General features: G+C 40.1%; 3 protein-coding genes across 3 annotated transcripts; 2 read left to right on the top strand and 1 right to left on the bottom strand.

Annotated features, from left to right (window-relative positions):
* Positions 1 to 2218: 2218 nt before the first annotated feature.
* Positions 2219 to 8947, top strand: GCK72_020328 (uncharacterized protein; the record flags this gene model as incomplete). The annotated part of the gene is made up of 8 exons (XM_053733510.1): positions 2219 to 2448; positions 2534 to 2666; positions 3193 to 3996; positions 4602 to 4709; positions 5072 to 5215; positions 5415 to 5700; positions 6451 to 7042; positions 8491 to 8947. The coding sequence occupies 8 exons, from the start codon at positions 2219 to 2221 to the stop codon at positions 8945 to 8947; spliced, it is 2754 nt and encodes a 917-aa protein (XP_053582423.1).
* GCK72_020327 (uncharacterized protein) lies at positions 8517 to 9929 on the bottom strand (the record flags this gene model as incomplete). The annotated part of the gene is made up of 3 exons (XM_053733509.1): positions 8517 to 8816; positions 8863 to 8918; positions 9782 to 9929. 3 exons carry the CDS (start codon positions 9927 to 9929, stop codon positions 8517 to 8519), a joined length of 504 nt encoding a protein of 167 aa, XP_053582422.1.
* GCK72_020326 (uncharacterized protein) lies at positions 9806 to 16202 on the top strand (the record flags this gene model as incomplete). Its single annotated transcript, XM_053733508.1, has 8 exons — positions 9806 to 10045; positions 10516 to 10770; positions 11837 to 11961; positions 13225 to 13299; positions 13528 to 13677; positions 13978 to 14220; positions 14810 to 14927; positions 16089 to 16202. 8 exons carry the CDS (start codon positions 9806 to 9808, stop codon positions 16200 to 16202), a joined length of 1320 nt encoding a protein of 439 aa, XP_053582421.1.
* Positions 16203 to 16367: the final 165 nt, after the last annotated feature.

The raw sequence follows: 16367 nt of genomic DNA, 5'->3' as shown, positions 1-16367 counted from the left end.
TTCATGTTCGTTTCCACCACCTCCTCCTCCCCCTCATAAAACCTGAATCACTGAGCACATAAAGTTTCTTGTCTGTTATCTATATCGACGAACAGAGACACCTTGGAGACCCCCCAACGGAAATGAGTCATGTGATTTTTGGAGGAACGTTTTGATTTTGAAAGGTGACAAAGAAATGGTATGAGGCTATTCACCTCGAGAAAAACGGCGAAAAACGGGAGCAAAAACTGTTTTTTTCGGTAAATGAACCGAGGGAATAAACGTAGTTCCAGTACATTTCGATGCGAGAAAGTCTGAAAACTGGAAGTTTCATGATCTAGAAGTGACACTATTGTAATGATGTGCTCAGCAGTCGGTATGGTGTCTCTGTAATGATCATGTTACCCCCCTCTCGCTTCCTTCCTTTTCAACCCATTATTGCAGTGGTTGGTGGGGTTCCACGTCAACCTCCCCCACCCGTTTTGACGACAAGAAAGACAACTCTCTTAGTACGATTATAAAGGAAACGGGGAGAACTCTTCCTTCTTCGTCTTCTCGTCTCTACCACCTTTCATTCAATTCTTTTCAATTTTTTATTATTGACTTATCGGAAAGAGACAGTCTCACACTCAGTAGAGAGTGCAGAACGAGAGAGTACCACCCAGACTGACTCATTCATATATTCAACAACTGACTGAACTGGTTGACACACCTGCTCTCTCTCTCTCTATTGCTCCCGTGTTAGGAAACGAGGAGCTCTTTGCCACGTGTCGATCAAAATGACGACCAAAAAATCGTATGCATTCGCGTTGGATCTCGATGATCTCTGTAATGATCCCACTCCGATATATTCTGATTTGTATTCGGAATTCTCGACGCCTCCTCCTTCCACGTCACGAAACGCATATTCTGTATACTATCCGCCAGCGCAACGAATTGTTTTCCCGGAATACGAACTGACCAGGTTTCCTTTTGTTTCTTGTCTGAAAACATTATATTGTGACTCACTTTATATATTTTCTTTTCATTTTCCTCACCAAAAATTCCCAATTTTTCCCCGAAGAACATGAATCATCTCTTGACGCCCTCCCGTCCCTCCTGAAACATATAGTATAGGGCATTCGTGTCCCCCAGCTTCTTCTCTGAAATTCTGAAAAAAAGAAGATTCGAAAATGATGGACACATCGTCGAAGTGGGGCAGGGTGGCCGAGTATAATTAGTAGGTTTTTATTGGGGTATTTGACCTCGAATTCTTTTTTGCAGTGGTTTTTTACTAAATCGTAAAAAGATTAGCTGGGAAACGATAAAATTGGAAATTCCCTGGTTTTTGAGAGCCTGGAGTGAGAAAAAAACAGTTAGAATAGGTCTGAAATTTGCTTTATTTAAAATCAGTCTAATAACTGCCAGAATTGCATTTAACGTGGCCGGTTTCACCCTGAAATAACCTAGTATAATCTGAAATAGTTTGGCTGAAAATGGCTTAATTGTACCTATAACAAGCCTTGAGACCGCTTAATTTAACTTAAAACCGTCCAAATTTTGCTCCAAGTCTCTCCATGACCTACATTTTCCTAAAACTTCTAGCTAGGGGAACCCCGAAAATACCCAAAATTCCATCTACCAAAATACACTCAAAATAAACTTTTCTCTCCGTCATCACTACCAATTTTCTTGCCGATTTTTTCATTAAATCGGCCGTAAAAGTCGTCATTTTCCTTCCCTGACGTCTTCTTCTTCGCTTCGAAATGAAGAATTTGCGCCGTGCCAATAGATGACGTTGACACATCCCGCCGATACGTCCATCATTCCGAAAAAATTCTGTGGAAAAAAGGAAAAAGGAAAGAAGAAATTAGACAGGAGGATTTTATTAGAGCACTTGGAGCATGCACACATACACTTTTCCGCCTCATTTTTGGCCATTTATCGCCTTGCGCGTTTTTTTTGAGAAGATGGGGGGACCCAAGTACGATGAGACAGCGGAAGAGAGGGGACACATATTCTTGTGCTCCCGGAGCAAAAAAGAGGAAGCTTCACACTTTTTGAAGAGAGAGAGAGATGCAATTTGTGGGTCTCCCTGGACAAAAGTGTGGAGAGGCCGCCCATCTCCTTCATCTCTTTTTTTCTCTCTGTGCTGTTTCAGTCGTGCTCCGCCCTTTTTTTGTCCATCCGGAGACCTCTCTCCCGTTTTTCTGTCGTCGTCCGTTGGGAGTGGGCCCATCAATTCGACCCCTAATTCGATATGCTCAACGCGGCATACTCGTCGATTCTCGCTAGATTTATGTGTCAACAGACGACGCAGATTCCGGAAGAAGAAGTCGTACTAATAGCGAAGAAGGTTCGGAAGACGTCGGAATCGGAATCGGAGAAACAGAAGTGTACAGCTACAGTACCCCCTCCCGCTTCGGTTTCAAGTAAAAGACGAACGATGAAGGTGTCACCGGACGGAGATCATGTTACACATCGAAAAAAGTTAATTTTGAGAAAATGTTGAAAATCCAAAAAAATTTAGAAGAATTCCTCCTCCAAAAAGCCTATAAAAGTTGAGTTTTTTCAGCTCGTCATCCCATGCGAGAACCACTGGAGCAACTGGAATGTCGAGTCGATCGGCGGCGCGGCGAAACGATCAAGATGTGCATGTTGGAAAGTATAAATTGCTGAAAACGATTGGAAAGGGAAATTTTGCAAAGGTATGCGGTGGAAATATGCTGAAAATGTGAAGGAAATGAGGCATTTTGGCTATTTTTGAGCTGAAATTTGGTTTTTTTGGCTTAAAAAATTTGTCTGCGGGCTTGAATTTCTTTGGAAATTAAACAAAAACATCGAGAAATGATAGTAAATCGCTGATTTTTAGATAAAAACCCTGTATTTTCAGCCTGAACGAATGAAAAATTATAATTTTGATTTTTTCATCGAAAAGATTTGAAAAAGTGGGAAATGAGTAAAAACCAGTTATTCGGACATTCGTGTTTTTGGCCTAAAGTTTCTGAATTCATAGCAAAATTTTTCGAATTTTTGTCTGAAATATTGAAAATTAAACAAAAACATCGAAAACTCAGCGAAAATCGTGGATTTTTTTTAGATAGAAACCTGTATTTTCAGTTCAAAAAGATTTGGAAATATGTGAAAGTTTGAGAGAATTTGGCTTTAAAAACCGAAAAAACCTAAAAAAAAAAGGGACATCCGGACACTCGGACATACATAATATTTTTGCAGGTGAAACTAGCAAAACATGTGATCACCGGACACGAAGTCGCCATCAAAATCATTGATAAAACTGCCCTGAATCCTTCAAGTCTCCAAAAACTATTCCGTGAAGTGAAAATTATGAAACAATTGGACCATCCGAACATCGTGAAACTATATCAAGTGATGGAGACCGAACAGACACTATACCTAGTTCTGGAATACGCGTCCGGTGGTGAAGTGTTCGATTATCTGGTCGCTCACGGACGAATGAAGGAGAAGGAGGCGAGAGCGAAATTCAGACAAATCGTATCGGCTGTTCAATATTTGCATTCGAAAAATATTATTCATCGAGACTTGAAAGCGGAAAATTTGCTGTTAGATCAAGATATGAACATAAAAATTGCTGATTTTGGATTCTCGAATACGTTCTCACTTGGAAATAAACTTGACACATTTTGTGGCTCACCGCCCTACGCTGCACCCGAATTGTTCTCTGGAAAGAAGTACGATGGACCTGAAGTGGACGTGTGGAGTCTTGGAGTCATCCTATACACCCTAGTATCTGGAAGTCTTCCGTTTGATGGACAAAATCTGAAAGAGCTGAGAGAGCGAGTGCTCCGAGGCAAATACCGTATCCCGTTCTACATGTCGACGGATTGTGAGAATTTGTTGAAGAAATTCTTGGTGATAAATCCGCAACGACGATCGTCACTCGATAATATTATGAAGGATCGATGGATGAATGTTGGATATGAGGATGATGAGCTGAAACCGTTCATTGAGCCACCGAAAGATCAGATTGATGAGCAGAGGATTGAGAAGTTGATTCAGGTGAGAAGCCTTTTTTGGATTGTTTTTAGGCTGAAAAATACCAAAAATTTCAGATTCTGATACTTCAGAAAATTCTGAGCAACTTTTATCATTGGAGCATGTGCTAAAAATCGATCCAAACACTCTAAATTCCCGTTTTCCCGGCTCAAAATGAGCCTTCGTGAAAGAGTTTTCACACGCGAATTTTTTTCCGCCGTGTAGTCCTCTCGGACAAAATTATTTCTCAATTCCTCGCTTCTTCGATTTTTTCAACGAAATTTCGTGTTTTTTCTTCTTCTTTTTCAAAAGTAAATTGAAAAAACACGAAATTTTATTGTGAAAATCTCAGGTATGTGCCCGGGTGGCGTTGAGCGCCTCGCATTTTCAGGCGAAATTTGAAAATGCGACGAGAAAGAGTGTGCGAAATGGAGAGACGCAGACACACTCTCTCGATTTTACACACTCTCTCTCGTCGCATTTTCGCCCACTTTGAATTCTTTCAGCGCCCAAAGCGCCTCCATAGGCACATCCCTGGAAAATCTCTTTTAAAGGGTGTTTTAGTCTGAAAATACCAAAAATTTCAGCTTTTTATCTATTGAAATATCTAAAAATGCTCAAATTTTCAGATTTTCCAGCTCGGTTTCAACAAGGCGACCATCCTGGAAAGTGTCGAAAAAGAGAAATTCGAAGATATCCACGCCACTTATCTTCTTCTAGGAGAACGTAAATCTGATGTAAGTTTCTTTTTTTTTAGAATCCTCCCGCTTTTTTCATGTCCGTATTCACCTTGCCCTCTGAAAAAATTGAACAAATAACCTAAAAGTTTCTGAAATTTTGCTGCTGAAAATTCTAAAAGCATGGTTTCGAATTCCCATTTTTTCTCCCTTCCCGTTGCTAACCAATTTCGCATCTCTCGCTTTTCATATTAAAGTTTTTGAAAATTTCCATTTAATTTTGACCTCACGTGCCGCATGATTTCATATCAAACCATGCGGCACCTTTGAAAAATGGGGGCGTGGCTTACAACCGCACACCGTTCCAACCAACAAAATCTCTCTCTCTTCTCTCTGAATCTGTGTGTCATTTGTCTCTACAGATGGACGCGAGTGAGATCACGATGGCCCAATCGCTTCTCAGCCATTCATCTATCAATGTTTCGTCGTCACTGGGTCAACATCCAGCCGGCGTCATCACTAGGGAGCATGTGACGTCATCGTCAGCGTCTGGAGGCTCTGCTTCAGTGAGTGAATTTCTCTCTCGATCACCCTTGTGTTGTTGTGTGCACCCCAAGAAAAACTACAGTAACCCCCAGAGAAAATGCATGAGAAATTGTCTATTCCAATGTGTCCGTTACTGTTAGAAATACGTATTTTTATTATTATTTTCCTACTTCTCTATTCCCCCCAATTTCCTTTTTTTCAATATCTCTTTAATTTCAGCCATCCCGATACTCTCGATCATCCGCCACCGCTACCGGCCCCTCCATCACTACTGGATCCGCCCTCGCTTCCGCTGCCAACGCTCAGAAACATCAGACTACTGTACCCGCTTCTGGATCCTCATCATCACGAAGAAGCTCTCAGAACGATGCGGCCACCACCGCTGGCGGCACCGGAGCAACCGTTGTGATGAGTGGAACGAGACATGGAGGAGTTCAGATGAGACAACAGCCGACGAGCAGACAGGCGGCTATCAGTTTGTTGCAACCACCCAGTTATAAGCCTTGTGAGTGATTTATATCATACTTGCGTAACTCGCTTCAAACTGAGTTTTAAGAGCTGAAAAATATATCAAAATGGAGATCTCATCAAGATCTATGTCTGTGAATTAGTACGGGTCGGATTGCTATTCGTCTGAAAATCGGGTTTTTGCAATCGGTTTTTTGTTTTTTTCAAAATTTGGAATTCTCGGCCATCATGTGCAAAGTTGGGCAACGGGCGGATTTTGGTCGTTTTTTGCGTGTTTTTGGCTATTTTTCGTTGGAAAAGGTGGTTTTTCGTCACCAAAAGACGTTTTCAGAGCCAAAAACCACAAAAAACGACGAAAAACCACTTGGGGACTTGTTTTCTTGTTATTTGGTTTTCTAGGCCACCGAGTCAGAAAGTTGGGCCATGGTCAAAAATGAGATTTTTGAGCTGAAAACGCGGATTTTGACAAATTTCAAGTCGAAAAGTGCTTCCCTTTTCCCGGAAAACCGCAATTTGATTTGAAAATTGAAGATTTCTAGTGAAAAATCGCTATTTTCATTCTATAATAATCAGAAAATATATGCCGCGGGCCGACACAAAGGGCCAAAAACACGAAAATTTCCAAAAAATCATTCTACCCCGTAGTTAGTCACATACATAGAACTTGCCGTGATCTACATTTTGGTATATTTTTCAGCTCTTAAAACTCAGTTTGAAGCGAGTTACGCGCCGGACCGGTTTGCAAGTATTAAAGAATTCAATCTCTATTTTTTTGTTTAATTTTCAGCATCCAACACCACCCAAATCGCTCAAATCCCGCCACTATTCAATCGTAACTCGACAACTACCTCATCCACCGCTCAGGCATCAACTGGAATTACAGCTGGAGCACGGAAGATTGCTGATCCGAAAGGACGTATCCCATTGAACTCGACTGCTGTTCAATCTCATCGTACGGCGACTGGAGCTGTCGCGGCGAATACCGGTGGAATTCCGAGTCATCGTGACCACGCCCAACAGCAACAGTACATGAATCAACTGACGTCGTCGACGATGATGTCCAAGTTGATTAATAAGACACCGGCTGCTGGTGGAGTGAACAATGCCACGTCTACATCCTCCTCGTCGTCCACCACGTCATCTGCCGCACCACTTCAGAAATCGGGATCTCAAATCTCACACGCCCCGACGGAACCGGTGATTCGAGAGGACGACGATGAGAACAGCAGTGAGCATCAAAATGGAAATGTGCCATTGATTGGAGGTGTTGGACCACAGACATCGCCTGCCACCGCTACGGCTCCATCAGAAGACGTGACGTCTTCGGAAACACAGAAACAGCAGGAGAAGGCGTCGAGTGAGACACCGAAAGAGATCAAGTGAGTTTCTTATTGATTCCATTGCACCATCCACCTGTCACTCCCTATAGTGTAGAAAACACGCTATAATCGGAAATAATGCTTTCACCGGGGATATTTTAAATATCCTCACCTGCACCCAAAAATTATGAAGATTTTCGAAAAAATGGCACTTTTTCAGCTGAAACTTCCGGAAATTAGCTTAAAATCGGCAAAATTTGGCCGGACATCTGGACAAACAGACATACAGATTGATACATCGAAAACTGACGAACTTTTTTGAAAAAGTGAAATCTAGGATATCTGCATCACAGACAGACGGAATCACAGACATCCGGACAGACTTGTACACAGATAGACATCTGGACATCTGGACAAACAGACAGACATACTGTTTATAAATCTAGGAGCCTAATTCTTGAAGCCCAAAAGAAATGACACGAATATTCACTTTTGAGATGAAAATTCCGGAAATTAGCTTAAAATTGACTTCTGAAAATCTGGACAAACAGACAGATAGACTGAAAAATTGAAAGCTGACGAAATTTTTGGAAAAGATAGAATCTAGGGTATCTGCAGCACAGACAGACAGAATAACAGACATCCGGACAGACTTACACACAGATAGACATCTGGACATCTGGACAAACAGACAGACAGTTTATAAATCTGGGAGCCCAATTTTTGCTGAAATATACTAAAACTTCACAATTTTTTTAAATTCCTGAAAATTCCAAAAAATCACCACTTGCACTCACTTCTTCCACACACACTCTGCACCACTATTTCCCCTCTCACTGATTCTAACATTTTTTGTCTTCAAATCAATTTCTATCCTTTTTTCTAACATTTTCCGAATTTTCAGATTTTGCACATCTCATAATGAGATTCTCATTTGTCTGAAAATTTAAAGTATAAATGAAAAAGGATTGGGGCGGGAAGCTATTCCAAAATACGAAGCATCTAAAGCCTTCCCTCTATATATAATCTCTTTTCTCTCACCCTCTGTCTCTCAAAACGCGAAAAATGAAAAAAATAAATGAAAAATGAATGAAAAATGACCACATGACCTCAAAAACGTATAAATTTTCAGCACATTCAATATATATCTTTTCCACAGTTTTCTTCTAATCCTTAGTTTTGTTTTTCATTTTTTCTCACTAACTCTCATTTACTACGCCGCGACACTATATTTATCTCTCCCGTTTTCTCCATATTGATTTTTATTTCTTTAATCGGTTGTGTGTAATGGTTTTCGATGTTCGTTGTTTTGGTATAGTTTTCCGTCTCAAAAAACCATTTTCCGGCATGATTTTCCAGTTTTTTTCTCTCCCAAACTTCCTTTTTCGGTTTTTTTTCTATGTCATTCCTTTTTTTTTGAATTTTTTGTCCACCCATCCCCCGCATGTTTTCTTTCCAATTTGGCTGTAATTCCATTGTGTAGTTGAGTGTGCTCCTTTCGTTTCCAGCCCGCTCATCTGGCAGAATTTGCATCTCAACAGTCTTCTGAAGTCTCTACTCGAATCGACAACGATGTCTTCTGCTTCTGAAACCCCGCGACGCCCTTCTGAAGTGTTGGCGGAACGACGTTCTGAGCCATTGGCTGCTCCACAGCGTCAACGTCGTCAAACGATGGCTGTAGACTCGAGACATCTTCAGCAGACTCCGCCCACTTCTGATAGATCATATCCAGACGAAACGACGTTGGATCGTCAGATGCGTGCACTGTATGTGTCGACGGCTCGAACGCCACGTGGTCATGTGCTTCCGACACCGCCAACGTCGAATTCGACGTCTTCAAGCTTTATTGTGGAGCCACAAACAGCGCCGCCGGTGCTCACGGCCACGACGACGTCTCCATTGAAGACGACGACGTCACCGTACTTCAAGCGGACGTCTTCATTTAGAATGGTGCATTTTTATTAGAGATTATTTTCTTAAATTGCTCGCTGTTTCTCCTCTTCTACAATCTGATCTCATTTTTCATTTTAATTTGAACGAGTTGTTGCTTGTGCAGTTATTAGAGGTTGTGGTTGGTCGTTTTTTATTTTTTTTCACTGAGCGTGGTGATAAGAGAAGAGAAAAAAAATGAATAGAGGAGGGGTTTGAGATCGTAATTAAAATCTTTGGGACGTTTTGAAAGTGAAATTTTAGAGGCTTCAATATAAAAAGAACGCGGTTATCTTGAAGTTTTAAAAGTTTGAAGCTTCTCAGTTTTCGATACCGAGACGTTCTGAAACCGAGTCGTTTCGAAACCGAGTTAATGATATTTTTTCCAATGGATTTTCGCAGTTATTGTTGAAAATTCGATTGAAAATGTTCTGAAAAACCAATTTTGAGTTTCAGAATCTTAGTTTCAGAATGTCAGTCTGGTTTCGAAACGTCCCAAAACTTGATTTTAGAGTTATTCCATTCAAAAACTCTAAAAGATTCCTTTTTTGTCAAAAAAGTAACTTTTCAGCTGAAAATATTCCAGTCTTCCAGTTTCGTAGGTTTTGTGAAAAATTCGATTGAAAATGTTCTGAAAAATCAATTTTGAGTCCCAAAATCTTAGTTTCAGAACGTCAGTCTGTTTTTGAAACGTTCCAAAACTTGTAACCGTTACTCTATTCAAAAACCTTTCAAAAATTCATTTTTCATCAATTTTTTGCCAAAAAAGTAATTTTTCGTTCCAGAAAACATCGTAAAAATACCAAATATGCCCCCATTTCTCCCTCCCACTCCCAGGACGATTTCCCCTCTCATTACCCCTCTCTCAACCGTCTCTCAATTTGCAGGCCGTCGATGATCCACCAATCGCCATCAATGCCTCCATCACAGATGATGACCGCGATGGAATCACTGAAATTGAGCGAGAGTGGACAGGGACAGACGGGCTCTTCGCAGCAACCACCCCAGAGAGCAACATCTCAACAAATGTCCCGTTCGGCCACAACTAATAGTGCATCAAATATGGCAACTGCTGCTTCAAATCAATCAAATCAATCGGGTGCTCCTCCTTCTTCAACGGGTGCTTCTAGTCAGGTAGGCGGGGCGATTTTTCGGTTTTTTTGGATTTTCAGATTTTAAGAGTTTATTAACTGACTATAAGCTCGGTTTATTTCTCTAATCTAATTTTGGCTGAAAATACCCTTATAGCTTCTTTTCTTCCCTTTTAGCCTCCCTTATGTGCATTTTTTTCCTACTTTTTTTCCCTTTGTTGTGAAAAAAAAAAAGAGTTTTATTTGTGAATTTTCAGTGTATTTGCAGTTAGGTTGAAGTGGAAATAATAGTTGAAAATTTGAGATTTTTCGAAAATTTGAGATTTTTTCGAAATTTTCAGATTTTTTCGAAATTTTAGATATCAAAAATACATGTTTTTCTTTCTGAATGCCATTTGCTGAGAGCTCTCAGATTTCTCTAATTTTTAATTTTTCTCTCGATTTTTTCTATCTTTGAGTTATTTGCATCTGCATCATCTGGCGATTTTCAGCAGCATTTCCAACCATTTTCAGCAATATCATTCTTCAACAAAAGCGCCATCGACGTCTTCATCTTCAACGTCATCTGGAACTCATCCACATCATCAACATCAACTAACCCATAACGCGTCGTTCTCGGTCACGCCCTCCACCTATCAGATGCCGCCGACGACGGCCACGACGACGACAGTAGTCTCGTCTGGAATGCCGACGTCGTCATCGTCATCGGCGTTCCCGAGAAATACGAGAAATCGACAAACGTTCCACGGAAAAACTGAAAAGGATAAGGTATAGCTTTCAAACTTTTTTTCGATTTTTGGTTTCTTTTTCTCTCTGAAACATGTTTTTTTCTTTTTCTCATTAAAATCAATTTTCTAAAATTTTCTCTAAACCAACCCTAAAACCCTAAAAATCGCTTTCCAAAATCACCCTGTTCCTTGATTTTTTTCTCTTTTTTCTTTTTTCATTAGATCCGCCTTTTTGTCCGATGTCCCCAACGTCGTCGTTTTTTTGTGCACCGAGTGCAGCCAGCCAGTCATCACCATGTTCTTTTTTGGTGTGTCCTTACGATTTGTGAATGTCCATATGTCCCCAGTGGCCCCGCCCCCTGCGCAAAAAGGCTTAAAAATGCTGAAAATTTAAGTTTTTTGTAGGAACAGGGCTCGTTTAATATTGTAACTATATTAAAATTGATATTAGAACGTCATTTTCCCCTATAGCAATGAATTTGGGACGTTTTAAAACTGAGACGTTTCGCAACCGTTACGTCTTAAAACTGGAAAGTTTCGAGTCGAAACCGAGAAAGCTGAAATTGTTAGTTTTTCGAATCTAATTGTAAGACACCATGTGCTCACTTTTGTCCGGTTTCGAATTTTTCCGGTTTCGAATTGTCGCGGTTTCTAAACGACACGGTTTCAAAACGTCCCAGAATAGTAATCTTCAGACTTAGCGAAAATCGGATCGGCCCGGCCCGGGCTAAACTCTTTCTCGGGCCGGAATTCAAAAATGGGTACTCATTCTTTAACGAAAATTTTCGAAATTTGTCGAAAATTCAGACTAAAAGTGCTTCAAATATCATACGTATTCACCTTCTGGATTGAATGTTGATTTTTTAGTCAAAAACTTTACTTTTTTTCAAAAAAAAAAACACAAATGTTCAAATTTTGGTTCATAACAGTCCTCACAGGCCCGTGACAAGTCTGGTAATATTTTTGAAATTCTAACTTTCATATTCTCAGTTCTGAAACCCAGAATATCATGTTTCTTATCAACAATTTTCAGTTTTTAAACCAACATAACGATTTTCAGCTTTCTCTCTCTATCTATAACTCATTTAAATTCATCATTTTTCTAGGGTGGAGACGACGGTTCGGACGATATTGGCGACACGCCGGGCAACGTTTCAATCGGTGCGACCGGTCCATCGGGCACCAATCCGGAGGGAACGATTTGGAGTAAATTGACGAAGCTGACGAGACGGTTCGTGCATCGAAAACTTTAAATCTTTTTTAGAGATAAAACGTTAAATTTGAAACGAAAAAGAGGAGGGGATCCCCCCGTTCCTTATTAATTAATTAATTAATTAATTATGACACATATCACCTCACACCCTAACTGACTAATAACTGGGTCTTCATGAGGGTTTGGGTATGGTGGGTGGTCTAGAAATGTCTGAAAATGCTTAAAAATTAGCTTTCTTGAAAACTTTTTTGCTGAAAATCTGAAAATCTCAACGTTTCTAGACCATCTATACCTCATTTCCCCCGTTTTCCTCTCTATAACTCTCTTCACCATTTTTCGGGGATGGCCTAGAAATCTATCCGCTTTTCCTCTTCCAATAATCTTTTTTTATTCCAAAAAATAACTTGAATCAATCCGACAAAGCCAAATAATGCATGTAAAATTGTCTGTTTTATTTCCAGAGAAATCGTTTTTTTTTCCAATTTCCCGGTGCCTGAATTCTCTCTTTTCGAATGTTTTTTTACCGGTTTCCATTTTTTCTCTCTCTTTATTGTTCCATTTTCAGCACGTCTTCCTTCTCTCATTTGTTTCAGACATAAAGTGCTTGTGTTTGTGTTATCGTTCTTTTTTTGTGTTGACTAACCAACCTATTTTCAGTTTTTTTTTTGGGATGCGAAGCTGTTGCTGAAATTAACATTTTTGTTTCGTTTTTTTTTGTACTTTTTTTGTGATTTTTTAAATTGAGTTTGGTCACTTTTTGAGTTTTGAATTTTGAGAGGGGGTTTCGGGGCTTTTTGACCCGGGAATAGCTTGAAAATTGGAAATTTTTACGATTTCTGGAAAACGTGGTTTTTTTTTCTAAATCCTCGAGAAAAAACAGCCTAAATTTTCGAATTTCCACCTAAAAATCAATTTTTGCATTGAAAAAAGTTTTTAAAAATCTGCTAAAAAAAGTAAAAAATCTTGAGAAAAAACCAGAAAATTTCCAAAATTTTGCCGAAATTTGTCTTATTTTTCCGCTAAATTCTGATAAAAAGTATAAAATTTTAGAAAAAAACCAGAAAAATTACAATTTTTCTCAATTTTTCCGTCAAACCCCACGCCCTTTCAAACCTCGGAATTCCTCCTTTAGAATCACCCCACCCCACCACCACACACCCCTTCTGAATCTCTCACGTCTTCTGAATAATTTTCACACCCCCTAACACAACTACTACAAAATGGAATCCCATCAACTTTCTACTTCTTCTCCTTCTTCTCCTATCTTTCGTATTGTTACAGTAGCAGCACGGCGGCCGGCCATCAACCACGTGGCGGAGCATCATCACTTCATCATTCGATGTCGATGACACAAAGGTAATGAATTCTGGAAGAGACGCTGACGCTGACGCTGCCACGCCTACAGTAATCCCCGCTTTGTTCTGCTGCTTGCCTATTTGAATGTTTTTTTTGATTGATTGAAGCATGCTTTTTGGCGCCTCTTGTTGCTTATGTGCTAGTCTCGTGTGATCTCTCTCTCCTCCTCTGTCTTCTGAATCTCTGAATCCAAAACGGAGTTCAACTTCTGAAATCAACGGATTTTAGCCCATCCCAACTGTCGTCTCCGTTCACTTTTGCCGCTGCAATCGTGGCGGCGAAACCTCCTGTTGCTCCGCCTCCTCCTGTTGCTCCTCCCCCGACGATGACACAGATGGCTCCACTCCCCCCTCCGTTGCTGACGTCATCTGGCACGACGTCTTCCTTGAAATTCACGAATCGAAGGCCACTGAAGCCGGCGCAGCAGATTTTCAGAAGGCATGAGCACACAGGCACACACACGGCTTCTATTCTATTCTATCTTCTCTTCTGAAAAATATTTTTTGAACCCAATGGATTCAATCCATTCTCTCTCTCTCTTTGTCTAGGTTTTTGAGTGTATTTTATAGGTTTTTTTTAGGTGAATAGATGATTCCTGCGCGCCTAGGCTCCTCCATCCTTTTAGCCACGCCCCTTTTCCCTCCCAAGTTGGAATCCCAACCATCGTATATTTTGCAGAGATCACAATCGAGAAAGTATGACACAACCGGTTTCGAGTAGAGCTGGAACCATTGGAGCAGCTCAAGGACAACACACTGCCGCCGCTCTCGCTGCGATCCGAGAAACGAGTGGACCACTGACACCCGGTAGCCAGACGGGACCGTCCATGCCGATTCAGGAGGGAGATGTGAAGCCACGATCGTTGAGATTCACGTGGAGTATGAAGACGACGTCGTCGTTGGCGCCGGATGATATGATGAGGTGGGTATCAAAAAAAATTCCGAAAAACTTTTTTCCCGAAAGTTTTTGACCGAAAAAAAACCAAAAAAAATTTCAAGAAAATGATCTAAAAAAATTCGATTTTCGGTGACAAAAAACTTGAATTCGTATGAAAATTGTAATTTTCCGGCCCGGCCCGGTCTGGGGCTTGAAATTCAAAATTTTTTGAAAGAAATTTTGAAAATTTTTTTTGGAGTTTTTTCCAAAAATGTCGAATTTTTGACTATAATTCAGAATTCAAACAAACGCTAGTTATGTATCTGGAAATGGGGTTTTTGATGTAAAATCTTCTAAAAGTTCAAAAAAATTCGGTAAAAAACAGCTAGGTCCGAAATTCGACAAGTTTGGTCTTTGAGTACGAAATTTCAAAAAATTTTGGGAAAAATTGAAAATAACTATTTTTGAGGGTATAGAGACTGAAATTGATACAAGATGGATGTGGTATGACTTTCTCTAAAATTGTTTGAAACAAAAAGAGTTCTAGCCGACTTTTGAGATTTCTGGATACTTCCAGATCAGTTTTATTCATCCAGAATCTCAAAATTTGAAGAAAAAAATCCTTCATTTTCAGAGAAATCCGAAAAGTGCTCGACGCGAACGGCTGTGACTATGAGCAGAGGGAACGATACATGATTCTGTGTGTTCACGGAGATCCCAATACGGATTCGTTGGTTCAGTGGGAGATGGAAGTGAGTTGGAGGACATCTGGACATCTGGACACACAGACACACATAATTATGAAAATTAGCCTAACAAATAGTCGAAAAGTGTATTTTTCGAAAATTTCAAACCTAAAAAACCGCCAAATTTAAAGGAAATCAGCGGGAAAAGTGATGAAAATTTGCAAATTTACACAAAAATTAATTTGCAAATTCACACAAATACATATAGCGAAATTTTAGCTGAAAAGTTGGGTTTCTGAGTCTGGAAACCACTAATTTTGATCTGAATTTTCCATATTTTTTGTTGTTGAAAATTTTCTGATCCAGCCAGACATCCGGACCAGGGACGAGCGGCAACGCAAAATTTCGGCAACCCGGCAATCCGGTAATTGCCGACTTCAAAAATCGGCAACTTTCGGCAACATGAAATAATAAGGATTTTCATAAGTCTCTCAATTTCAGAAGAGCCAGGTGGTGCGATTAAATACTTTTTGGCTACTGGATGATTATACCGATGTGAATAACTTGTAGAAAAGTCAAACCTAGAATCAGATTTGGTTTCACAGAAACTACCGGAAAAATACTGTCCTGATTCAGCTTGAAAATTGACTAGATTTAGAAAAAAAAACTGCAAAAAAACATTGCCGGAAAAAAGCCGGCAACCCGGCAACGGCAATGCATTTAAAAAAGTCGGCAATTCCGGCAATTCGGCAACGCGGCAACGGCATTGCCGCTCGTCCCTGATCCGGACATACAGACAGACAAACATCCAAATGAACGAAATCCATTTAATTTCTAACTTGTGGGTTTTTGGGCTAAAAAAATGAATTTTTGTCGAAAATATTCTCAAAATGAGGGGTTTCTTCAAAATTTTTGGTTGAGAATCGATTTTTGAGCTGGAAATGTCAGAAAACCACTATTTTCCGCACATAGTGGTCAAAAAATTCGGGTCTGGCGTGCATTAGGCGCGTTCCGAGTCAAAAATTCCAAAGTTTAGCTTTTCCGAAGAAAACCACACGATTTCCAGATTTTTATTGTGCTGGCGTTCCTTCAACGCATTTTCGAACTCAAAACATTTTAAATAAACAGACCTCCAGACATCCGGACTCACTGATCTAGACACTGACAGACGTCTAGACATCCGGACACACAGACACACCTCCTAATATTCATCTCTCGCTCTTTCAGGTGTGCAAACTGCCACGTCTCAGTCTGAACGGTGTCCGTTTCAAACGAATCTCCGGAACGTCGATAGGATTCAAGAATATAGCTTCGAAAATTGCACAAGAACTCAATCTTTAATTTATGTTCTCTCGCTTCTCTCCGTCTCTTCTCTCTCTCTCTAACCGCCTCACGTTTTAATCCATTTCATTCTCGCTTCGTCTCGTCTCGTTTTCTTGAAAAATATATATTTTCGAAACAATTTCAGTGAAAATTTATCTGAAATTTATTCGACAATTTTATCCC

The sequence above is a fragment of the Caenorhabditis remanei genome, chromosome V, assembly GCF_010183535.1.
Source record: "Caenorhabditis remanei strain PX506 chromosome V, whole genome shotgun sequence".
In the NCBI taxonomy this organism is placed as follows: domain Eukaryota; kingdom Metazoa; phylum Nematoda; class Chromadorea; order Rhabditida; family Rhabditidae; genus Caenorhabditis; species Caenorhabditis remanei.
This window is presented reverse-complemented; position numbering and strand designations above follow the sequence as displayed.